Raw genomic sequence first — 26,609 nt, 5'->3', positions numbered from 1 at the left:
GTAGTATGGGGAGATTTTGTAAGGGTATAATGTGAGTTGAGGAATATTAGTATGGTATGAGTCTTGTGGAGAGATTAAATAAATGTTATGGTATTTGTGTATATGTTGATGTTGAGGGTCCCGTAGTTGGAGGTTATCCTGATACTCTAATAATCATCTATTCTCAAGTAGAGAGGGATGAATTATGTGGTGAGAGGAGCAGGAGGTCCTGGTCTATGTGCCGGTTTTGGACATAGTGAGGGGATTAACCTTGTGAATGGTATGAAGTATTTTGAAAGTGTATTTGTATATAAAAAAAAAAAAGAGAGAAAGAAAAAAAAAAGAAGAAGTAGAAGTCATTACAAGTGCATAACCTCCCGTGACCGCTCATCAACTTATCATCCGGATGAGTGTCTATTGGGTATTGTGGTGTCTATTGGGTATTGTGAGACGAGTGTCTAATAGGAATTGTGGTATGAGAGTGTCGAACATAATTATTATATGATGTTTATATCAAGGTAATTATATATGTTTTATAAATGATTTGTTGCATGTTAGCTCACCCTACTTGTTTGTGTTTGTATGATGTGATTGTTGTATGATGGTATGAGTATGTATGACATAATTATTATATGAGGTTTGCATGCATGTTTCATAAATGATTGGTTGCATGTTAGCTCACCCTACTTGTTTGTGTTTGGGTATGTGCGATGATCGTATAATTCGTTATACGGGAGCAGATGAAGGAATGTTGCCTCACTCAGTGCCAAGGAAGGGAGAAGTAGAAGAACTATAATTAGAACATTTTTACATGTATAGACTTATATCAACTAGGAAATTTTAAAGGGTGAGATTACGGGATGTTACCGTAAATGTAATGTTACAATATATAAATTATGAATTATCCAATGTGAGAATTTGGGATGTTACATTAATGGTATCAGAGCAGTTCGTCCTTAGGATGACCTCTGTGTTGTGGGTCTTCCGTGTCTTCTCTGTGAAGAATTGAGTCTAAATGGTATAATTTACCATTTCCTCCAAATCTAGATAGTAGAGTATTATGTCTAACTACTCATGACTTTTACCATAGATGATTTTCCTTTCTTAATTCTGAGGGTTTAAGGAAAGATATTAGAATTAGTTAAAGCCTTGATAGGAGATATAATATTAGAGTTTAAGTTTCAAAGGATGAGTGAAGATGTTGGTGTTTAGAAGTAAAATTTTTAGAAGTTTCTAGAACAAATTAATAGATGAGATATCTTAAGTTTCACAAAAAGGAGTTGAGTTCAAAGGCTAGATTAAGAGAAGCTTTGGATAAGCATGAATGTAGCAAGGTTTGAGAAATCAGTTTGGTTTAGTATATCAGTAACGTTAGAAGTCAGAAGAGAAGGAAGTATTGATGAGAAACAGAGTGGCATTGTGTGAGATTGGTAACATGGATTGATGTATCAGCGATGATTGGAATCTGAAGAAAGAAAATGGTGGAAGATTTGAAGATAAAGTTTAAAATAAAAAGGGATAGGAATACTGAAGTAGATTAAGAATAAATCAAATATTAGACAAAGAAGAGTAGATGAGAAGTTGTATAAGGCATAAAGAGGATTGAGAGAAAGTTTAATAGGAGGAGAAATTTATAAGTTAAGAGAACACGAGGTCTTTAGAGAAGAATGAAGTATTGGAAGGATTCTAAGCTAAATGGATGATTAAAAGGAGATGGTTAGATTTTTTTCAGTAAATGTATTAGAGATAAGATTTGAGAATATGTGATTTTTGTATGAGGAGTAGTGGAGAAAATCCAGGTACGAAAATTTTGGCTTTCGACTTATGCAAATATTTGGTATTTTTGATAGGATTAAAATGTCATGATTTACGGTTGTAAATTTTATTGATTTTGGGATGTTAAAGTTAGTAGAGGTAGTGTAGGTTGAATTGATATTATTATGAACATGGCAAGATAAGGAAGAAGAAGAGTTTGGAAATAGATAAAAAGGAGGGTTGCAATACTAATGTGATTAGGGAATTAGGAATAATTAAGAAGTTGTAGGTTGTGATTGGAGCAATTTCATCAGGCATAGTTATATGGTAGTATTCAAACCTCAATGGTGATGTAAAGGATAGGTAAAGATTTATATGTCGCACCTTGATCTCTATCAAGTGATGTGTGTGAGTGAACTTGTTGATACTTACTTTTAGTTCGGATAAAAATTTTAGATTTAGTTAACACTAAATATCCTGGGGTATGGTTTTGATCTCGGGAAGCACGTTATAATTGAGGTGGGTTGTGGTTGATTGCCCTGATAATCTCTCTAGATAGTTTAACTTATGTGGCATAAGTGGTTTATTTAAATGAGTAGGTGCAGTATTGATAAGGAATCTAGTTAGTTTTAAATTCGGCCTTATTGAGATTAAAATAAGTGGTTTCAAAATTTATAACATTGTTGATTGAGTGATCTGTTGAGTCTTATCAGAGATACACAATTGTTAGGTACTGGGTTAGAGACAACGTTAAGTTTGTGGATTCATGTTAGGTTAGGATGTGGGAAGGTATTTTGAGGACAAGGTTTATATTCCTAAGATTTAGAGTTTATAAGTTAATTCTTGGAGAATGTTTTAACTTAGGCTAGTAATGGTTGCTAGGAAAATAATTACATGAAGGTTGAGATAATTTGGAGTATAATCTTGAAAGAAGTTTGATTATTCTAGTTTTGTTAAGTATTTCAGAAATGTTTATCAGGTGAAGAAAATAGTGGTTCAACATTTAGTGTGGGTTAAATAAAGGATGAGGATCAATATTTTACGGATATCTGACCAATGCAAGTGAATGATAGATATTATAGTCTAAGGGTATGATCGAAAGGATGGTTTGGTCATGTTCCAATATGTTTTTAGAAGTTTATGGTCTTCAAGAATTGTGAGTTGATTGTTGAACATTAAGTGTGGTTAAGGGTGAAGGCAATATTACCGAGAGTCAGATAAGTTCATCAAGGACGAGTGAAGGAAATGATGCATGATCTTAAGTATGGAAGGGTTTCTATGGATGTTATAAAGCATACTCAATATAGGTATTATTTTTGGACAAGTTCTTGTTAAATGGGTATAGAAAAGAAAAACATAAAGGATGAATTGTTTAGTAATAGTGTTTTGGACTCCGTGTAATCATCAGAGTAATTATAAATTTTACGGAGAATAGAAGTAGAGGGTAAGGTGGAACAATCTAGTATAATTTTGGTAAACATAAGTGGCTTTTAGAGGTGTACGATTTCTAGGAGTAGAAATTGTGTTGAGAAAATATAATGGAAGGTTGTTACGGAAAAAGAATGATTCTTAGAGTTTTATAGGGTCATGAAAGTCTTAAATAGGGATCTATAAGGAGAATCACTTTCTGGTTATAGTAGGAATGAAAAGTTTTCTGGAATTTTGTGATTAATAGTTTATGAGTAATGAGTTCTTTTAAAACATTAATGGATTATTTTGAGACTAGTGGGGTATGTTTAATGGTGGTTTTGACGAGGCTAGAAGTGACAAGTAAGAGTGTTTTGAAGGTTTATGATTTTAAATTTTTCGTGAGTACATTTCAATTTGAGATGCTAGAAATTTTATGCACAAAATAAGTAGAGTAAATGAGTTTACAAGGAAACTAGAAGATAAGGTGAAATAATCATAACTTTATTTTTATGTCGAATTTTCGAATTTTCGAGGACGAAAATTTTTGTTGTTGGGGAGAATGTAAGACCCATGAAAAAAAAAATATATTTATAATAGTAAATTTTAGCATTTTATTAGTAATAATAATTTTAATGGATAGAAAAATATATATTTTGAATATAAAATTATAGTAATTTTAGAAGGAGAGGTTAAAATTTTTGATAACTTATTTAGTATTTTTTTTAAGAAAATCGAATAGTAAAAAATGAATAGTGAATAGTAAAAAGTGAATAGTAAATAGTAAAAAGTGAATAGTAAATAGTAAAAAGTAAATAGTAAAAATAAATTTTCAGCATTTAGATTCCTTAGCATGGAAGAAAGTAGTAGGTAGAAATTAGGATCAGATTTGGTGAGAAAATGATTGAAATATTATTTTTAAATAATATTAAAATAATAAATAATATTAAAATATTAATGAATAGTAAATTTTTTTTACTATAAATAGCCATGGGAGGGAAGGGTATTTTGCACCAAGAAAAGAGGAATCAAGTGAGAGCTTGAGAAATAGAGAAGAAAGAGTTAGGGAGAAATTTTTAGTTGCAAGAAGAGTAGAGGTTCTGAAGGGTTTCGGGGAAACAAATTCGGAGCAGGAGATTAAGTCTGGAATAGAGGTAGGGGAGCTAATCCTTCTTGTTTATGATTTTTTTATCCATGTTATGATAATGAATATGAGTTATGAGTATGTTAAAATTTTGGTAATGGTAGTTATCTATTCACTTATATAAATTTAGTTTTCATTATTATAATTTCTTATTTTCGAGTTACTGTTGTGAAAATTTTCTATTAATTGTTTTCACCGTTGGATTTAGCTAAAATTTTAGTATGTGAATCCTAAGACCTATTACTAAACTTTGACCGTTCGGATTTGAAAATAGAAGTCTGTACTTGGAGAAATAAATACTGCAAGTTTGAGTAAATTAGTCACCCTATAGTTCTGTTACTAAGTTGTCTCGGTAAAAATATAGATTTTGACCTATTTAACCGTTAGATCAACCTCAAAATTTGATATATGATTCTTAGGACATATTAATACAATTTGACCGATCGGATTTGTAATTGAAGGTCTATGTTTAGAGAAAGAAATTTCGAAAGTGTGAAACAATCGGATGAACACTGTATTGTTGTTCTTAAGCTATCATGGTACAAATTTCATATATATTTCATCTACCGTTAGATTGAGCCCAAAATTTAGTATGTAATTCATAAGACATATTAAGTCATTTTGACCGTTCAGATTTGTAATTAAATGTCTGTGATTAGGGAAATTAGTTTCGCATTTTGAGTATAACCGAAAACCACTTAAAATTCTGCACTTGAGTTACCTCGGTAAAACCTCAATATCTATCTAGTTAACCGTTGGATCAACCTGAAATTTTAATATGTAGTTTATAACAAATAGTGAATTATTGTGACCAATCAGATTTGAAATCGGAGTTACAGATTTAGAGATATTAATTTCGTATCTTCTCAGGGATCTTAATATTGCTTAATTTCTATTTTTTTGATATCTATATTAAATTTCGGTGTTAATATTATATGTTGTTGTTTTAAATCTGTAAATAAGAAATTTGTTAAAAACTAGTTGAGGAACGCTTTGGCTAAGGAAAGATTTGGTACTTAAGTTGTCCATTGTGACGCACCTCTCTTTCCTGGAAGTCTACTCGACAAGTTTTTAACTTAAATCCTATTGAACAGATTTTGTACTATTAAAATATTGTGCAATATATCTTGTTGGAATGGAAATGTCTGATGAATTCATTTTTGTGGTAGATATGGAATTATGAATTATAATTGTGATAATTGCATTTTATTATACTGCATTTGAATTTATGCATCTGAACATGTTATGGGTAGTATGGGGAGATTTTGTAAGGGTATAATGTGAGTTGAGGAATATTAGTATGGTATGAGTCTTGTGGAGAGATTAAATAAATGTTATGGTATTTGTGTATATGTTGATGTTGAGGGTCCCGTAGTTGGAGGTTATCCTGATACTCTAATAATCATCTATTCTCAAGTAGAGAGGGATGAATTATGTGGTGAGAGGAGCAGGAGGTCCTGGTCTATGTGCCGGTTTTGGACATAGTGAGGGGATTAACCTTGTGAATGGTATGAAGTATTTTGAAAGTGTATTTGTATATAAAAAAAAAAAAGAGAGAAAGAAAAAAAAAAAGAAGAAGTAGAAGTCATTACAAGTGCATAACCTCCCGTGACCGCTCATCAACTTATCATCCGGATGAGTGTCTATTGGGTATTGTGGTGTCTATTGGGTATTGTGAGACGAGTGTCTAATAGGAATTGTGGTATGAGAGTGTCGAACATAATTATTATATGATGTTTATATCAAGGTAATTATATATGTTTTATAAATGATTTGTTGCATGTTAGCTCACCCTACTTGTTTGTGTTTGTATGATGTGATTGTTGTATGATGGTATGAGTATGTATGACATAATTATTATATGAGGTTTGCATGCATGTTTCATAAATGATTGGTTGCATGTTAGCTCACCCTACTTGTTTGTGTTTGGGTATGTGCGATGATCGTATAATTCGTTATACGGGAGCAGATGAAGGAATGTTGCCTCACTCAGTGCCAAGGAAGGGAGAAGTAGAAGAACTATAATTAGAACATTTTTACATGTATAGACTTATATCAACTAGGAAATTTTAAAGGGTGAGATTACGGGATGTTACCGTAAATGTAATGTTACAATATATAAATTATGAATTATCCAATGTGAGAATTTGGGATGTTACACTTCCACATTGGATATGAAAAAGATAAGCCATCTAACTTTGTCTTAAACATTAGAATCAATGAGTAATAAAGTTAGAATTGTACTGAGCAATATCATCTTGACCCATGTTTCAACTAATAAAAGAAAGAATAGATAGCAAAGGAAAATGGCCATGGCCCGTGAGTATTGAAAATGTACTTAATAAAAAAAATAGCAACAGTTCCCAGACATTTAGTGTTCTACATATTGACTGAGGTAGGACCATGACTAGATCAATTATTAAACAACAATAATACTATAAACTTATGAACATTCTTGATTCAATTCGGACAGGACTATATGGTTCTTATCAATTTTCATGTGAAACCAAAGTTAGTGTACATCTATTCCGTTAAGTTTCCAATACCATGTCTTATCAATTAAATGAATGAAAATAAAGGAGTAGGACTTGTCTGACACTCAAAAATACTGTCATGGAAAAAACTAAAAATATTATGCAAGAGAACCAATTCATATTTTTTTTATATTGGATAGATGAGAGATTCATCCTCATGTATTTGTATCACAACACTTTCAAGAAACAGTTAAAACCATTCGTTGAAACCAATCCTGAAACCAAATAACCCCAAAGCACAAGCCATATTATCTTGAACATATAGGCATGACAAATCAAGAAGCTAAATTTCCTTCATTTCAAACCTTTACACTTTCATCCCTGGAAAAAACTGCATTCCCTGCAATTGTTGGCCTTTTAGCCAAGAAATTCACGTCGTCATTTGTGACAATTAAACCAAAAGTTGCATCTTCCTGGAACACAATAAAAATAACCAAATAAATAAAACTGTCAATCATAATAATTGACAATTAATATAAATAATATTAACCGTAGCATTCAGATATAATGAAATGTGTCAGAGATTCACTCAATTTATAATTAACAAGTGTGGTCTGCACAAAACAATGGTAGAATATCCAATTTATACTAATGGTATTGTTTGTTAAGTGCTTGTTATATTTTTATTACAGAATGTCCAATATCAAGAGATAATATATAAAAAAAGATATAAAATATACCTTCCAAACCAGGATGCTGATATGATATTGGGAAGAGCTATACTTGGAAAGAGGGGAGATGCTTGCTCCTAGAGCTATATCACTGTTAGTTTGAATAAAGTCATAGCAGCAAAAACCAGTAGCTTTATATGCATCACTCTGTCATGGTGGTGAAACAATTGAATCAGGTGAAAAAGAAACTCAAGTAATTAGAGGAAAGGACAAAATTTGAGTGCTTGAATAGATAACTCACTGTCCAATAAGTGTTGTTGTCTCCATACAATTCACGACTGACCTGATTACCAGAACAGAAAAAAAAATAGAAATTGGAAATTAGAAGGAAGGTGATAAATCTAATCTTTATGAGGATGCTGAATTTGAAAACATTTGTAGACAGAAGATGACAATGGAGAAAAAAGTTAATAATACCTGCCAACCTGCTTCAATGCTGTTGAGATCTTTACCAAAAGAGCAGTTAGAATCCACATTTGAGATAGGCTAAATTCATTGGGTTGTTGAACTTTTTGGTTCCAAACATTTATGGTTGCCTTGGCTCCATAATACTTATTCCCTCCACATAAGTTATGGCATGCTAAATGCTCCAAAAAGATCAAAGGAATAAAGAAAAATATACAAAATCAGGAGAAATCAATAAATAAGTAATCAACTTTTATCCTTTGCTCCCATACTATCTTGTTTTTCCTTTTGCATAAAAAGGAGACCTAATAGGGTAGGTAGTTTACAAATTTTTCTATCTTCTTTTGCATAGAAAAAAGGCCCAATATGGCAAACAATTTATCCACTCTAACTTATGAGGTCTGGTTGAGGTTTAGCTGGCTTTGGCTGAGGGAAGCTTATTTCCTTCTTTTTTCCAAATTGTTGAATAGAGCTTGCCCTTAGTATGTCATTCTTTGAGGTCCTTCTGACAGGAATTGTTCCTTGAGGGCACCTTCCATTTTGGTGCCACAGTTGAGTAATAGGCTAGGAATTTGAAGAGACTTTGTTCTCCCCAAAAGGGTGCCCTTCAGGATGGAAATTCGGTTTCATCTACATCAACAATCTGTGATTGTTTCAAATTCAAGTTTGAACCAAAGAAAAGAGAAAGAAAAATGGAGCTAACCAGGGAAGAATTTTGAATTATAGCATTAAAAGGCACTAGATAAGAAAAGTAAAATTCTTCACCTGTATCTTGTGATTTTTGAGGTTAGGGTGATCCAAAACTGGCTGATGAGAGACATGGACGCAGTCAATAATATCTCCATCGTGACAACAGAAATGCAAATTAGAAAGAATTATGCTCATGGATGTGCACAAAAAGCAAATGAACCAAACCAAATTACACTACAATTCCTAGTAAACATAGATTTTGCTCAAAATTCAAGAACAAGTGAATCGTTCTCTACTCCTTTCGTGTAGTCCCTAAGTTTGGTACCTTTAGAGAGTATATTAGCAACAACCTACACAAAACAAAGCAACCTAATAACTTAATACATGTCGATTCATTTCAACAGCAGTAATGCTTTCAACACAGTGACGACAAAGTGACTCACATCATTATTCTTACACTCTTCCAGCTCCTGCTCTAGTCCTTCAACCGATATATCATCGCTGCTAGTCCTTCAACCGATATATCATCGCTGCAAAGAAGTTAACGCAATAAGTGACATCAAAATTTCATTTTCGAACTCGTGAAAATAGTGCATAGCACATTCCCCCAAACATACAATTATACCCAAAAGAACATTAACATAGGGACAAGCAAATTGTACCACATACAAGCACTCAATCACACTAAAATAGTTCTCCATACCTGGAATTTCTTTATCTCCATGGCCAAACCCAAAATAGCAAGACACTAGAAGAAAGCCCCATTCAAATCCCTAAAAACAGAACCCGAATTCAAACCTTAAATCAATCGTGAAGTTCATCCAAATCTCTACCGCTGCTAAGACGCTGGAAAACGAGATTCTTGCGTCGTGAAAACACCACGCCTAAGCCACCGGAAACTCGCCGTGAATACGCTGAAACATCGTTGTCGCAAAGTAAACGCCGCTGCCGCCACACCCACGGACAGAGGCCATCACGCCGCGGATTAGGCATGACTCTATCAGCTTCTCTGCGACGGGGCATCCTTGTTTCTCTTCTTGACAGATTTCTTTCCAAGTTAAATTGTCTTGATTGTGATCAAGCCCCAAGCGCTCCACACCATCTTTGAAGATGAACAAATGGAGGAGGAAAATGATATGATTGAGGGAAAATGAGACCACAGAGGTAAGAAGCGGGAATGAGTTAATAGAAAATGAAGAGGCACCGGAGGAAACTAGGGTTAGTAGAAAATGAATAAAAGAAATGTTAGGAAGGGTTATTATCAACACTAGAAAAATTTTATAAGTTAACAAAGAAAAACACATAACGGCGGTTTTGGTTATAAACCGCAGGAAATTATTGGGGTTTTGAAATCCTCCGAAAAATAACCCTCTTAGAATATATTATTTTTGTAGTAACTCATTCCATCACATACATACAGTATTTGTCAAGATAGAATTCGTTCAATCATTAAAACATATTGAACTCAGTTTGTTAGCCATCCTAGCCTCAATTTCCACATAAAATCTTATTTTTTACGTCTAATTAGATCCTTTAAACTCAGCAATTCCATATAGTCTTCAACGAATTGCCCCAAAACTTTAAAAACAACATTAGAAAAGTCATAACTATTTTTAAATTAGAATATTTATTTTTCATTTAACTTAAACTTTGTTGTTTAAAAACTTTGTTCTTTACAATTATAAAATGATCCTTATATTGATAATTATATTGGTAAGTTTTACGTATCATTTTGAGAAATTGGCCTGTTTTTTTACTAATAAAAATTTGTGCTTATTGAGTGGCTGAAAATTTGTTTTCCATTTAAGTATATAATTAGATTTGAATTTGAATTTAAATTTTTGCGTGGAGGAGAGGAAACACTTTTTACAAAATTCCATGCCGACAAAAAAAAATCATGTCAGAATAAAAAAAGATAAACAAGTACATAATGTTTTTTCATTCATAATTTTTTAAAATTTTACTATAAGATTGGTTTTGGACAATTTGAAAAACAAAATTAATCTTTAATCTAAAGTTGGTTCTTAATTGGGTACAAAACTCATTATGTTTATTTGACCTTATATTTGTATTATCAGGTTATTTAAGTTGAATCCAATAAAGTGAATAGATGGACATTCTGAATGGATTTTTGTCTGGAGTTTTAAAAGATGTGGCGTGTGGGGCTATTAATCAATTACAATACTCCTTTTGCTTTAATAGTTTTGCTAAAGAGCTTCAAAAAGAAGAAGACAACTTGGTCGAAATGATAAAGAATGTAGAAGATCGTGTCATACATGCTCGAAGGCAAACTTTAAAGCCTGCTGATTTTATTGATAAATGGTTGAAGAATGCAAATATTGATTCAGAATATGTGAATAGTTTGCTTAAAGAGACAAATGCCAAAAAGAGTTGTTTTTTTGGATACTGTCCAAATTGGATTTGGCGATACCGTTTAGGAAAAAAGTTGGCAATTAAAAAAGCAGACCTTCAAAAGATCATTCAAGAAGGTAAACAATATATACAACTTGAACGCATTGCCTCAATTCCTTCAAACACTTATGATATTCTCACAGAAAAATCTATGAATTTTGATAGTAGAAAATATGCTTATGATCAACTTATGGAAGCACTGAAAGATGATGGGGTTACAATGATTGGGTTATACGGGATGGGGGGCTGTGGTAAAACCACATTAGCAATGGAAGTTAAGAAGATAGCAGAAGCTAAGCACCTTTTTGACACAGTTATTTTTGTTCCTGTGTCTAGTACAGTAGAAGTTTCAAGGATTCAAGACAAAATTGCAAGTTCATTACAGTATACATTTCCATTTCCAGAAAACAAGGAAAAAAAAATTCTTATGATTCTAGATGATGTGTGGGAAAAACTTGATTTTGGTCGCATAGGGATTCCCCTCTCTGAATACCATAAAGGCCGCAAGATTCTCATTACCACTCGATTTGAAGAAGTTTGTATTTCAATGGATTGTCAAAAAAATATTTATCTACCCATCTTAACTGATGAAGAAGCATGGACTCTCTTCCAAGAGAAAGCACTTATGTCTAAAGACACTCCTGAAACCATCAAGCATTTGGGAATATTAATATCAAATGAATGTAAAGGATTGCCTGTTGCCATTGTAGTTGTTGCTAGTAGCTTGAAGGGAAAACAAGAGGTGATATGGCATGTTGCGTTGAATAAATTGAGAAGTTCTAAGCCGATCAATATTGAAAAAGGTTTGCGAGATCCCTATATGTGTCTAAAGTTGAGCTACGATAATCTAGATACTAAAGAAGCTAGATCACTTTTCCTATTGTGTTCTGTATTCCCCGAAGATTATGAGATTCCAATGGAATGTTTAATAAGATGTGCAATAGGGTTAGGTGTGGCTGAAGAAGTTGAAACATATGAAGAGGCAAGGACTGAAGTGACTGCAGCCAAAATTAAGCTTGTAAGTTCTTGTTTATTGTTGGAGGCGGATGATGAATGTGTCAAAATGCATGACTTGGTTCGTGATGTAGCCCATTGGATAGCAAAGAATGAGAATAAGATCATCCAATGTGAACCGAAAAAGGATGTAACTTTGGAGCAAGGTTCAATAAGATATTTATGGTGCCAGAAGTTTCCAGATGATATGGATTGTTCCAATCTTGAGTTCTTAACTATAAAAACAAAATTGGAAGTATCCGATGGAATTTTTGAAAGAATGGGAAAACTTAGAGTTTTGATTATTACCAATAAAAACGATGGTAGGATGCAGTTGTCAACAACGTCTTTCAAATCATTAACAAATCTCCATTGTCTGATCCTTCAACAATGGAATTTGAGAGACATTTCATTTGTGAGAGATATGAAGAAACTGCAAAGTCTTTCGTTTCATCGTTGTTCATTGCCTTCGTTCCTTGACTTGCAAACTGATGTTACACTCACAACACTTACAAACTTGAAGTTGTTAGAGTTTAAAAGTTGTGACATTGAAAGCAATATTTTTGAAGAGATCAAAAGAATCCCATTTCTAGAAGAATTGTATATTTATAAAGACCCCTGGATTGATTCAAATGATGAAAGTGTTAAATTCTCTAACTCATTTAGTGTCCCCCAAAAGATGCAAAGGTATGGAATTATATTAGAATATAAATTTTATACTTATTATAGATTTCAAGAGTTTTTCTCTTATGAGAGAACTTTAGGAATTAATTATTTTGACATATCAAATGAGGTTATTAAAGGTTTGGCCAAAAAAGCAAAAGAGCTATTTGTAAGAAATATTAAGGGAGGTGCAAAAAATATGATGCCTGATATATTTGAAATTGAAGAAGGTATGAATGAGTTGAAAGAATTGAGGATAGGTGATTGTGAAGAAATAGAGTGTTTGATTGACACTAGCAATCATTTGAGTAAGATGGAAAATATTTTCTCCAAGTTACGTTATATGGAGATCATGGACATGAATCATCTAAAAACTTTATGGCATGGTTGTCTACCTCCCAATGGGTCTTTTGAAAAATTAGAGAAACTATCTATAGAAGATTGCAAACAATTAACATGTCTCTTCACAATTGACAAAACAAAGGAAAATGAAGATCAATTTACAATTGGGCATTCCATGCAATTCAAAATTTTCCAAAATCTTCAAGAAGTGAGGATATTTAGATGTGAAGAATTAAAACATGTATTCTCAGCCAATATCACAGGAGGCCTAACTCAATTGAAAATACTTACTATTAAAATTTGCGATATGTTAGAACAAATAATTGAGGAAGTTCTTCCATCAGCACACCGCGAAGAAACAAATGAAATTGTAGAGGAAGATGTGCAGCGTACCTCCTCAGGTACCTTTTCCATATTACATATCTCATAAGAATCTTATTCTTTTCTTCAAATTCAATAAAAATTTTGGTAATAGCTATTTATAATTTAATTTTATCAATTAATTCCCTGAATCTATTAACCAATTCAATTTAGATTTTTGTTTGAAATTTATCGAATAAGTATGTTTCTTACCTTACAGTTATATTTTAATGTAGTTGTTTAGATAAATTTGTGGGATAAGTTTTGGGTTTTCTTCCATTAATATTATGAATACATTGTCGTATATGAAAAATATAAGAAAATTAATTGTTAAAACATTATATATGATATTTGTCACGTAGTAAGAGAAAAGGGAAATATATTTGAATTCAAATTTTAAATATTAATTTTTCATATAAAATTATAAACTATTTACTCAATCGATCGCTTTAGTTAGAAAATTTTCTCTTTTAATCTATCTATTTAAGAACATATCTTTCAGTTTATATATATTACCTTGATGAGTAAAATAAAATACAAATGGTATCTTTACAGATTAAAAAATATACTATATTAGAATATAGGAAATTAAGATGGAATTATTGTAAATAGAGATTAAAAAAGTAATTAAATATGAAATTATTAAAAGAAAAAAGGATGGTGAAAATGTGCAGTGGTTTCATCGTTATTATTAGTTGATTATTTGATGTTTGGATTTGTGATATTAGTTGGTGGAGATCAATGTATTGAAAATAAGAAAGGAATTTTTAATTAACTAATATTTTTGTTATTTATAATTGTTTTTCAGGATCGTTTTCTCTGTTTAATCTTGAATTTCTTGAAATATTTTCATGTTCAATGTTGGAGTCATTGTTTACAACATCTGTAGCTAAGTCCTTGACTTCATTAGAAGAATTGAGGATATCTTGCTGTGATGGTTTGAAGCATATAGTAACTTCTGAAAGAGTGAAAAGAAAGAAAAACATGGTCGAAGATGAGCATGAATTTGAAAGTGATCTTTCAATGTTCTCAAATTTGAAAAGGGTAACTATTGGGGGTTGTGACTCGATGCAAGATATATTTGCAACACCTTTCAATGGGTCTTTCGAAAAATTAAAGAAAAGTGAAAATCAATTCACAAATGGGCATTCGATACAATCCAAAAATTTTCAAAATCTTCAACAAGTGAAGATAGATACATGTAAAGAATTAAAACATGTATTTTCAGCCAATATCACAGGAGGTTTAACTCAGTTGAAAACAGTTACTATTTCAAATTGCTATACGCTAGAACAAATAATTGAGGAAGTTCTTCCACCAGCACACTGCGAAGAAACAAACAAAATTGTGAGCAATAGCTCAGGTACGTTTCCCATATTACATTATAAGCATCTTATTTTGTTTTTCAAATTCAATTAAATTTATGATCAAGATAATTAAATAAATCCATATGGAAACCCACACCTTATGCATAAATATCTAATTCGTTTTTAAGAAAAAATCATATTGTAAAATATTTTTATTAAGGTGAATATTTTCAAAAAAATACAAAATTATAGATTCGCGGATGTTTTAGTATTCAACAGTTTGAAGTCAATAAAAGGATAAAAGTTTATTTAACTGTAAGAAAAATGAAAAAGCAACTAAGTTATTTCCAAAAACCGTTCACAATAATTATTATTCCTCTTATTCTTAAATTATATTTTTTTTCATAATTGCAATAATCTCCTTATTAGATATATAATTATAATATTTTAAAAAACTGACAATATAATATTTTTAAGAGTATTAATACGCTGACATCCATATTCTTTACACTCTCACTCAAAACTCAAATAAATTAATATTTTATTAAAACATAAAGTGTAATTAAAAAATAAATATGTAGAATGTATGTTATATATGAATTGTGGTGTAAAAAACTTTTTTTTCCTTAATAAATGAATGGTTTATGTAGAATCTAGAAAACGTGTATTATTATATATAAAAAAATATAGTTTGACATGTATAAAGTTTTTAAATTCATTTAATATTATTTTTTCTTTTCTTTATTTTTTCTTTTAAAATATAAAAAATTATTTTTTATGATCATTTTATTTTTATAATATATATCACATAAATGTAAATATATATTACAAATATAAATATGTGTCACTCTATTATTATTTTGAAAAATAAAAATATAAGTATAATTTATTAAAAATGTATAGTTAACATTAAATAGTTTACTCTACTTATTAAGTGAAAAAATTCCTACATGGAGAGGAGAAACTTTTTGTTAAAACAGAATACAAATATAATAAAACATGAAAAAGAAATCACTAAATTCAACTTTTGAAACCGTTTAATTTTTTGAAGTCATTCTTTCTATTAAACTCCAGAAATAACATATATATATATAATCTTACGAATAAAATAAACCACAAATAGTATCTTTACATATGAAAAAAGATACAATTTTACATATGAAAAATGATACAATTTTAGAGATAGGAACTAAAATTAAGACGAAGTTGGTGTAAATATAGAGATTAAAAAAGTAATTAAATATAAAATTATTAAAAGTAATAGGATGATGAAAATGTGAATTGAGATCAATGTATTGAAAATAAGAATGGATTCTTAATTTATTAACATTTTTATTTATAATTGATTTTCAGGATCGCTTTCTCTGTCTAGCCTGACATATTTTGAGATAGATTCATGTCCAATGTTGGACTCATTGTTTACGACATCTGTAGCTAAGACCTTGACTTCATTAGAAGAATTGAGGATATCTGGCTGTTATGGTTTGAAGCATATAATACCTCCTGAAAGAGTGAAAAGAAATAAAAAGGAAAACATGGTTGAAGATAAGCATGAATTCAAGAGTGATCTTTCAATGTTCTCAAGTTTGAAAAGGGTAACTATTTCGGAATGTAATTCGTTGCAAGATATATTCGCAACGCCTTTTGTTGGAGGCGTGGTGAATATTCAAAACCATTTTCCCACCCAACAAACTCTAAGCATGAGCAATGCAACCAATGGAGATTGGATGATGGAACAAGTCAGTTTAAAGTTAGAATATTTGAAGTTGCTTCGTCTATCTCAAATTACTCATATTTGGGTGGCTACCAACAACTCATTTACCCTCCAACATCTCAACTCATTAATAATACAAGACTGTCAAAAATTGGAAGTAATATTTCCTCAGTCTATGTTGAGATCCCTGCCAGAGTTAAATTATCTGGAAGTAAGTGAATGCAAGGAATTAAGACAGATAATTGAAGAGGATTTGGAGGATAAAAGGTTTATTCAACCATGCTTCCCCAAACTAGAATCATTGTTTATTGAAGAATGCCATAAGTTGAAATGTTTCACCTCTCTATTTGCATCCAATGATCTTTCCAACTTGAAGATTCTAATAATAAAGGAAGCCAATAAATTACAAAACTTTATTGCATGCGAATACGATGAGACAAGAAAGACCAAAGTTGAACTTCCACAACTGAAAGTTATAATATTTATGCATCTTTTAAATTTTCAACAAGAGAGTATATTTTTAAATGTGAAGCATCGCATTATCCGCAATTGTCCAAAACTCTCTTTGACTTCAACAATTACTCCTCAGGAGCTCCAACAAAATCTTCTTTTGGAAGGTAAATACTATGAATGGACATGTTGCAAACATTACATATTACCATGGAAGCTTTATATATAAACGACTAATGGTGATTTCGCTAAATGTGTTCAATGTAGCTGTGAAATCTGAAATCTTCAGCCAACATCTTTATTTCTTTATAGAATTAGAGCACAACTACATTTCAAATAACTACCCTTAATAACCAAATGATTTATGTTTCTTTCTTCCACCTAAAGAAAATACGAACAAATTACATGTTTCATTCAAATTTTGAACCAAACATTTGTACAAATAATCACTTGTATTTATAATTGTCTGCATGTTATTTTCTTTTCCATTTAATTATTTTTAGTTGTGACGACATAATGATCATTCATGGAATGTTGAGGGTGCGTTGATTTCTGTGTTTGCTTTGTTTCATTGTTAAACGAAGTCCTTAACTATACGCTTGAACTACAGGTTTGGAAAATTCTAGAATTCCTGACTGGAAAATTTGGTCACTAATGGAGGAAATAAAGAAATTAGATGAAGTTTCTAGGAGCAACAATTCTACTGAGTTGCCTTCTTTACAGGTCAGAACCCGCCAACCTATTCAAGTTAACCAATTGAAATTTAATATCGTAATAATAATGACATTAAACTTTAGTATATACCACTAATTGCTTAACTAAAATTCGACAAATTTTACTGAGACTCAATTCATTATTTGAAAAACAGTCTTTTCATTTATAGCTATTGTTATTCTAAAAGAACTGACTTATTGAGATGCTCCTTTTCTATATACTTTATCGTTCAAAGGAAGTGGCTCCTGCAACTTCAATAAATGCAGAGGTGGATGGAAAATCTATGAATTTTGATAGTAGAAAATATGCTTCTGATCAACTTATGGAAGCACTGAAAGATGATGGGGTTACAATGATTGGGTTATACGGGATGGGGGGCTGTGGTAAAACCACATTAGCAATGGAAGTTAAGAAGATAGCAGAAGCTGAGCACCTTTTTGACACAGTTATTTTTGTTCCTGTGTCTAGTACAGTAGAAGTTTCAAGGATTCAAGACAAAATTGCAAGTTCATTGCAATATACATTTCCAGAAAGCCAAGAAATGGAAAGATCCCATCGCTTGTGCATGAGATTAACCCAGGAAATAAAGATTCTTATGATTCTAGATGATGCGTGGGAAAAACTTGATTTTGGTCGCATAGGGATTCCCCTCTCTGAATACCTTAAAGGCCACAAGATTCTCATTACCACTAGATCTGAAGAAGTTTGTATTTCAATGGATTGTCAGAAAAAGATTTATCTACCGATCTTAAGTGATGAAGAAGCATGGACTCTCTTCCAAGAGAAAGCACTTATGTCGAATGGCACTCCTGAAAACATAAAGTATTTGGCAAAATCAATATCAAATGAATGTAAAGGATTGCCTGTTGCCATTGTAGCTGTTGCTAGTAGCTTGAAGGGAAAACAAGAGGTGATATGGCGTGCTGCATTCAATAAATTGAGAAGTTCTAAGCCGATCAAGATCAGTAGGGGTTTGCAAGATCCCTATATGTGTCTAAAGTTGAGCTACGATAATCTAGATACTGAAGAAGCTAGATCACTTTTCCTATTGTGTTCTGTATTCCCCGAAGATTATGAGATTCCAGTGGAATGTTTAATAAGATGTGCAATAGGGTTAGGTGTGGCTGGAGAAGTTGAAACATATGAAGCGGCAAGGACTGAAGTGACTGCAACCAAAATCAAGCTTGTAAGATCTTGTTTATTGTTGGATGCGGATGATGAACGTGTCAAAATGCATGACTTGGTTCGTGATGTAGCCCATTGGATAGCAAAGAATGAAAATAAGATCATCAAGTGTGAAGTGGAAAAGGATGTAAGTTTGGAGCAAGGTTCGATAAGATATCTATGGTGTGTGAAATTTCCAGATGATGTGGATTGTTCCAATCTTGAATTTTTAACTATACAAACAAAATCAGAAGTATCTGATGGAATTTTTGAAAGAATGGGAAAACTTAGAGTTTTGATTATTACCAATAAAAACGACGATCGGTTGCAGTTGTCAACAACGTCTTTCAAATCATTAACAAATCTCCATTGTCTGATCCTTCAAAAATGGAATTTGAGAGACATTTCATTTGTGAGAGATATGAAGAAACTGCAAAGTCTTTCGTTTCATCGTTGTTCATTGCCTTCGTTCCTTGACTTGCAAATTGATGTTGCACTCACAACACTTACAAACTTGAAGTTGTTAGAGTTTATTAGTTGTGACATTGAAAGCAATATTTTTGAAGAGATCAAAAGAATCCCATTTCTAGAAGAATTGTATATTTTTAAAGACTACTGGAATGATCGAAAGGAAGAAAGTGTTAAATTCTCTAACTCATTTAGTGTCCCCCAAGAGCTGCAAAGGTATGGAATTATATTAGAATATAATTTTCATACTCATTATAGATTTCAAGAGTTTTTCTCTTGTGAGAGAACTTTAGGAATTAATTATTTTGACATATTCAATGAGGTTATTAAAGGTTTGGCCAAAAAAGTAAAAGAACTATTTGTAGGAAATATTAAAGGAGGTGCAAAAAATATGATGCCTGATATATTTGAAATTGAAGAAGGTATGAATGAGTTGGAAGAACTCAAGATACGTTATTGTGAAGAAATAGAGTGTTTGGTTGACACTAGCAATTATTTGAGTAAGATGGGAAATATTTTCTCCAAGTTACGTTATATGGAGATCATCCGCATGAAACATCTAAAAACTTTATGGTATGGTTGTCTACCTGCCAATGGGTCTTTTGAAAAGTTAGAGTTTCTATTTATAAAAGATTGCGAACAATTAACATGTCTCTTCACATATGTCATTGCTCAACGAACGACAAAGTTGAAAATATTAGGCATAATGAATTGTAATAAATTGAAGCATATAATAGTTGATGATGACAAAACAAAGGAAAATGAAGATCAATTTACAATTGGGCATTCCATGCAATTCAAAATTTTCCAGAATCTTCAAGAAGTGATCATATTTAGATGTAAAGAATTAAAACATGTATTCTCAACCAATATCACAGGAGGTTTAACTCAGTTGAAAACACTTACTATTTCAAATTGCTATACGCTAGAACAAATAATTGAGGAAGTTCTTCCACCAGCACACTGCGAAGAAACAAATGAAATTGTAGAAGAAGATGTGCAGAGTAACTCCTCAGGTACCTTTTCCATATTACATATCTCATAAGAATCTTATTCTTTTCTTCAAATTCAATTAAAATTTTGGTAATAGCTATTTATAATTTAATTTTATCAATTAATTCCCTGAATCTATTAACCAATTAAAACTGGCTCCATTCCTTAAGAATTCAATTAAGATTTTTGTTTGAAATTTATCGAATAAGTATGTTTCTTACCTTACAGTTATATTTTAATGTAGTCGTTTAGATAAATTTGTGGGATAAGTTTTGGGTTTTCTTCATTAATATTATGAATACATTGTCGTATATGAAAAATATAAGAAAATTAATTGTTAAAACATTATATATGATATTTGTCACGTAGTAAGAGAAAAGGGAAATATATTTGAATTCGAATTTTAAATATTAATTTTCCATATAAAATTATAAACTATTTACTCAATCGCTTTGGTTAGAAAATTTTCTCTTTTAATCTATCTATTTAAGAACATATCTTTCAGTTTATATATATTACCTTGATGAGTAAAATAAAATACAAATGGTATCTTTACAAGATTAAAAAATATACTACATTACAATATAGGAAATTAAGATGGAATTATTGTAAATAGAGATTAAAAAAGTAATTAAATATGAAATTATTAAAAGAAAAAAAGGATGGTGAAAATGCGAAATGGTTTCATCGTTATTATGAGCTGATTATTTGATGTTTGGATTTGTGATTTTAGTTTGTAGAGATCAATGTATTTAAAATAAGAATGAAATTTTTAAATGACTAACATTTTTGTTATTTATAATATTATTTTTTCAGGATCGTTTTCTCTCTCTAGCCTAGCCGATCTTAAGATAGATTCATGTCCAATGTTGGAGTCATTGTTTACGACATCTGTAGCTAAGACCTTAACTTCATTGGAAGAATTGAAAATATATAACTGTGATGGTTTGAAGCATATAGTAACTCCTGAAAGAGTGAAAAGAAAGAAAAACATGGTTGAAGATGAGCATGAATTTGAAAGTGATCTTTCAATGTTCTCAAATTTGAAAAGTATATTTATTTGGAATTGTGACTCGATGCAAGATATATTTGCAACACCTGTCAATGGGTCTTTCGAAAAATTAAAGAAACTATGTATAGAAGATTGCAAGCAAGTAACATGTCTCTTCACATATGTCATTGCTCAAAGAATGACAGAGTTGAATATTAAGAACCATTTTCTCACCCAGCAAACTCTGCGCATGAGAAATGCCAACAATGGAGAATGGATGATGGGACAACAAGTCAGTTTAAAGTTAGAATATTTGAAGTTGATAAGTCTACCTGAATTGACTCATATTTACCCTCCAACATCTCAACTCATTACTAATAACTCATTTACCCTCCAACATCTCAACTCATTACTAATACAAGACTGTCAAAAATTGGAAGTAATATTTCCTCAGTCTATGTTGAGATCCCTACCAGAGTTAAATTATCTGGAAGTAAGTGAATGCAAGGAATTAAGACAGATAATTGAAGAGGATTTGGAGGATAAAAGGTTTATTCAACCATGCTTCCCCAAACTAGAATCATTGATTATTCAACAATGCCATAAGATGAAATGTTTCAGCTCTGTATTAGCATCCAATGATCTTTCCAACTTGAAGATTCTAATAATAAAGGAAGCCAATAAATTACAAGACTTTATTGCATGCGAATACGATGAGACAGGAAAGACCAAAGTTGAACTTCCACAACTGAAACTTATAATATTTATGCATCTTTTAAATTTTCAACAAGAGAGTATATTTTTAAATGTGAAGCATCGCATTATCCGCAATTGTCCAAAACTCTCTTTGACTTCAACAATTACTCCTCAGGAGCTCCAACAAAATCTTCTTTTGGAAGGTAAATACTATGAATGGACATGTTGTTGCAAACATTACATATTACGATGGAAGCTTTATATATAAACGACTAATGGTGATTTCGCTAAATGTGTTCAATGTAGCTGTGAAATCTGAAATCTTCAGCCAACATCTTTATTTGCTTATAGAATTAGAGCACAACTACATTTCAAATAACTACCCTTAATAACCAAATGATTTATGTTTCTTTCTTCCACCTAAAGAAAATACGAACAAATTACATGTTTCATTCAAATTTTGAACCAAACATTTGTACAAATAATCACTTGTATTTATAATTGTCTGCATGTTATTTTCTTTTCCATTTAATTATTTTTAGGTTTAATTGCTTCCTTTGTCCCCAGTTTGGTTGAATTGTGTCAAATTCATCCTCATTTTTAAAAAAGTTTCATTGTCGTCCTCACGTGGTGTAAAAGTGTCAATTGAATCCAAACATAGAAAAAATTTGTGTCAAAGTAGTCATTTTTCCTATATCTCTGTGTCTTCCTTTCATACAATCAAGTACAGATATTCATTTTACCTTATCCAATTTAAGGCTTTTCATAGCTCCAGAGAAGTGACATATGAAAGGAAGACACAGATATATAGGAAAAATGACTATTTTGACACAAATTTTTTCTATGTTTGGATTCAATTGACACTTTTATACCACGTGAGGACGACAATGAAACTTTTTTAAAAATGAGGATGAATTTGACACAATTCAACCAAACTGGGGACAAAGGAAGCAATTAAACCTTATTTTTAGTTGTGACGATATAATGATCATTCATGGAATGTTGAGGGTGCGTTGATTTCTGTGTTTGCTTTGTTTCATTGTTAAACGAAGTCCTTAACTATACGCTTGAACTACAGCTTTGGAAAATTCTACAATTCCTCACTGGCAAATTTGGTCACTGATGGAGGAAATAAAGAAATTAGATGAAGTTTCTAGGAGCAACAATTCTACTGAGTTGCCTTCTTTACAGGTCAGAACCCGCCAACCTATTCAAGTTAACCAAGTGAACTTCAATATCATAATAATAATGACATTAAACTTTAGTATATACCACTAATTGCTTAACTAAAATAACGTTACACAAACTAAATATTCTCATTTTTTAGAAAAATTTACAAAAAATGAATGGTTGATTTATATACTACAACAACTCAAGGAAATAAATTAGTCTGGAGGCTATCAATCACAAAAAGTAGTCCTAACTTTTTACGATCAATTGTTTTCGGCAGGAAATGGATCCTACGCCAAAAAACACTTCTCCCCTCCAAATGAACCGTGAAGATCCATCTATATCTCAAATTAAACCATTTTCTTCACAAGTCAATGATAACAATCAATCTATGTTGGAGAGCAAAGTTGAAATGGTGGGTCAACATAACAAAATCGAAACCAAAGCGCCAGTGTCGGAAATAGAAGAGTTCCAAAAAATAGACAGAAAAAGTGAAATGACATCAGACCCAGAAGCTATGGAGCAAAACTTTCCAGACATTTCATCTCCAAACATGAATGAGGTATTTGCATATTTTCTTTTAATCTTCTGAAAATGATACATTATTCAACTACATGATGGAAGAAATTAAAACAACCACAACCAAACTTTACTTACTAATCAATCAACATAACTTTTGGCGTTGAAAAGCGTACTGATGAAATAGAGACAGACAACTTGGGAAAAACTACGACATCGGATAAACCTGCAATACCAACTTCTGTTTCAGAGGTAAGAAGTTCGTCTCAAACTTGTATGGTAACTCCTTTGCATAAAATACTTTTACTTGTAAATATGGTAACCGTTAAAAATGGTCAAATTATTGTGGTACCAACACATGATATACATTATGAAACAAATGTTTTTAAAAGTTATAACTTTAAATATACACAATTAAAACCGTTAAAAATGGTCAAATTACTTTTCCATTGGTGATGAATAGAATATTGAGGAAATAGGAAGAGAAAGGAGCAGAGGTGGAGCTGCAACAGAGGGAGCTACAATTAAAACCTTTCCAATTGGTGGAGATAACATTAGCTTGGTTAGTGGTGTTACTATTCACAAGTCAAGCGGTGCAAATATACTCATACAAGATTCCCAGGTTGTTAAACAAGATAGTGAGATGAATGAAGACAAGACAGAAATAGCACCATATCAAAATATCAAAATCCAAGAAGGGTTGAACTTGTTGGATAAAACAGAGGGAATAGGAATTGTTTCCAATAATGACGTTGTAGTTACTCCAGGTTATTGCTCTTTTCTTGTCTTCTTTCCATCTTTTATATATATATATATATATATATATATATATATATATATGTCACCTACTCCTCAAACTTTTTACAACTTCTACAGATACTCGTACAAGATTGGAAAAGTATACGCACTTTGTTGATCTCAATGATTCACAAATTTCTTTGCTAGTGGAGGCGATAGAAGCATACCCTCATCTTTGGAATGCTTGTGAGAAGTTCACTGATCGCTTTCGAGCTTGGATGTTGAAAACATTGGCAGATATGTTGTTGTTCCTTCGAAGTGAAAGTGTTGGTAGTATTAATCGTGAGAGAGAAAAGGAGTTTCTTAAACTGTGTGATGAAGCTGTTCAACTTGGATTTGAGAGGTCTTGGGTTGATGAAATGCGTCAACGTGTTTTGGGAAGGGATCCTAAGTTGGACCATGCAAAGGTGCGAATCAATGAGCTTCTTAAGAGACATGATCATTTAACTTGGGAACCAGACAACATAAAGAAAGAACTTAGGAGTCTTAATGACTTTCTTGATGCCCAAGCAAAATGTTTCGACTTTATGTGATCTGAGATTTCTACCCAAAACCCTTTAGTTTTATCTGTTTTATGTTACTCCTTTGAATTAGATTTGGCATTATATGCAATTCTTTTAAGAATGAGTGTTATAGTTTCAGAATGTACTTTTATTTGCGACGAGAAGTTGTTTATGTTTCTGAATATTTAAGAAGTACAATAAATCAATATTTGTACAAGATTTCATCATTATTATGTTTTGCAGTATTCAATGATAACAACTATTTCGGTAGGGCCGGTTTAGTACTTTCAATTGCTTGTATCGTTTCCATTTTTTTCTCCATTCGGTCTTCATGGTCTTCCCTAGCTCCAAAACTGCTTGGATGGCACCTGCAGCTAAAGTCACTAACTGATCGATCAGGAGAATATTAAATACTATATAATGCATGTGTCTAAACAATCATACCTTAGACCTTAATTAGCATTAGCATTGGTTGATTTATGATTATCATTGACTAAGTGTTAGTCTAATTTTTATTCTGCAATCGGTCCGTCTGTTACTCAATCAAGTTGATCGATGAGAGCGATCAAGATCAACAAGAATAATCAATCAGGGTGATCGGCCAATGTGATTGGTCAAGATGATTGGCTAAGGTGATCGACCATATTGATCGACAAGAATGGTCGGTCCAAGAGTGATCAACTCAAGCATGATTTGAAGGTGAAATACGAAGAGTTTAAAAAATTAGACAAAAAAAGTGAATAATGATTGAAGTAAATTTGCCCGTCATTTCTTCTCCAAACATGAGTGAGGTATTTATATATTTTATTTTAATCTTTTGAAAGATGATATATTAGTAAACTAAATACAGAGAATGAAGAAAATGAAATAGCTGTAATGAAACTTAACTTGCTAATCAATCAAGATAACTTTTGGCATTGTGAAGAGTGGTAATGAAATGTAGGCAAACAGTATTGGAAAAATTCCAACATAAGAGAAACTTGTAATACCAACTTTTGTTTGAGGTGAGAACTCCTTCTCAATCTTGTATGGTAACTCCCTCGCATAAAACACATTTGCTTTTAAATTTAAAAATTACTAGGATTGTTGTAAACAGATTTCCTGGTGTAAACACTAATTCTTGTTATGCTTATTCAATATTTCAAATAAAAAATGGTACACGAAGAATCAACAAATGATATTGGTTTTCCATACCAGAGAAACAATGATAACCACTAAATTTGCTCAAACTATTATTGTACCAACACATTATGTTTATTATGAAACAACTACTTTTCCACGCTATAACTTTAAGATACATGAACATTTCTTTTTCATTTGTGATGCACAGAATATTGAGGAACTAGGAAGACAAAGGACCAAAGATGGACCTCCATCTCTTAAGACAAAGAACTTCCTTAAACTATGTCATAAAGTTGTTCAACAAGTGAAGATCAATTCACGATTGAGCATTCTATGCAATCCAAAATTTTCCAGAATCTTCAACAAGTGAAGTTGTATAAATATGACGAATTAAAACATGTATTCTCAGCCAGTATTACACGAGACCTATCCAATTGAAAAGGCTTGAGATTAGAAGTTGCAATATGATAGAACAAATAATTGAGGATGTTCTTCCACCAGCACACCATGAAGAAACAAATGAAATTGTTGAGGAAGACGAGCATCGACATTTTGAATCTAACCAAGTCAAAGTTTCTCCTAAAAGCATTTCAATTCCATCAGTATCTATTGTGAACAGTAGGTCAGGTACGTTTCCAATATTAC

The 26,609-nt window shown here is 31.6% G+C and overlaps 1 protein-coding gene and 1 pseudogene across 1 annotated transcript; one reads left to right on the top strand and one right to left on the bottom strand.

Annotated features, from left to right (window-relative positions):
* Positions 1-6,998: 6,998 nt before the first annotated feature.
* Positions 6,999-8,744, bottom strand: LOC148203142 (protein neprosin-like; annotated as a pseudogene).
* Positions 8,745-10,695: 1,951 nt separating this feature from the next.
* On the top strand, positions 10,696-24,872 carry LOC148203141 (uncharacterized). The gene is made up of 12 exons (XM_088106883.1): positions 10,696-13,396; positions 14,164-14,718; positions 16,016-16,273; positions 17,437-17,549; positions 17,776-19,388; positions 19,431-19,594; positions 20,051-20,188; positions 20,982-22,055; positions 22,931-23,043; positions 23,303-23,584; positions 24,005-24,308; positions 24,418-24,872. Exons 1-12 carry the CDS (start codon positions 10,696-10,698, stop codon positions 24,870-24,872), a joined length of 7,770 nt encoding a protein of 2,589 aa, XP_087963009.1.
* Positions 24,873-26,609: the final 1,737 nt, after the last annotated feature.

The sequence above is a fragment of the Vigna umbellata genome, chromosome 2 (assembly GCF_029865625.1).
Source record: "Vigna umbellata cultivar VRB3 chromosome 2, Vumbellata_1.0, whole genome shotgun sequence".
In the NCBI taxonomy this organism is placed as follows: domain Eukaryota; kingdom Viridiplantae; phylum Streptophyta; class Magnoliopsida; order Fabales; family Fabaceae; genus Vigna; species Vigna umbellata.
This window is presented reverse-complemented; position numbering and strand designations above follow the sequence as displayed.

Coding starts and splice junctions, on each gene's coding strand:
- LOC148203141 (XM_088106883.1), top strand. CDS start 10,696: ATGGACATTCTGAATGGATTTTTGTCTGGAGTTTTAAAAGATGTGGCG. Junction 14,719..16,015: donor AATTGTGAGCAATAGCTCAG/GTACGTTTCCCA, acceptor ATTGATTTTCAG/GATCGCTTTCTCTGTCTAGC. Junction 22,056..22,930: donor ACAAAATCTTCTTTTGGAAG/GTAAATACTATG, acceptor CTTGAACTACAG/CTTTGGAAAATTCTACAATT.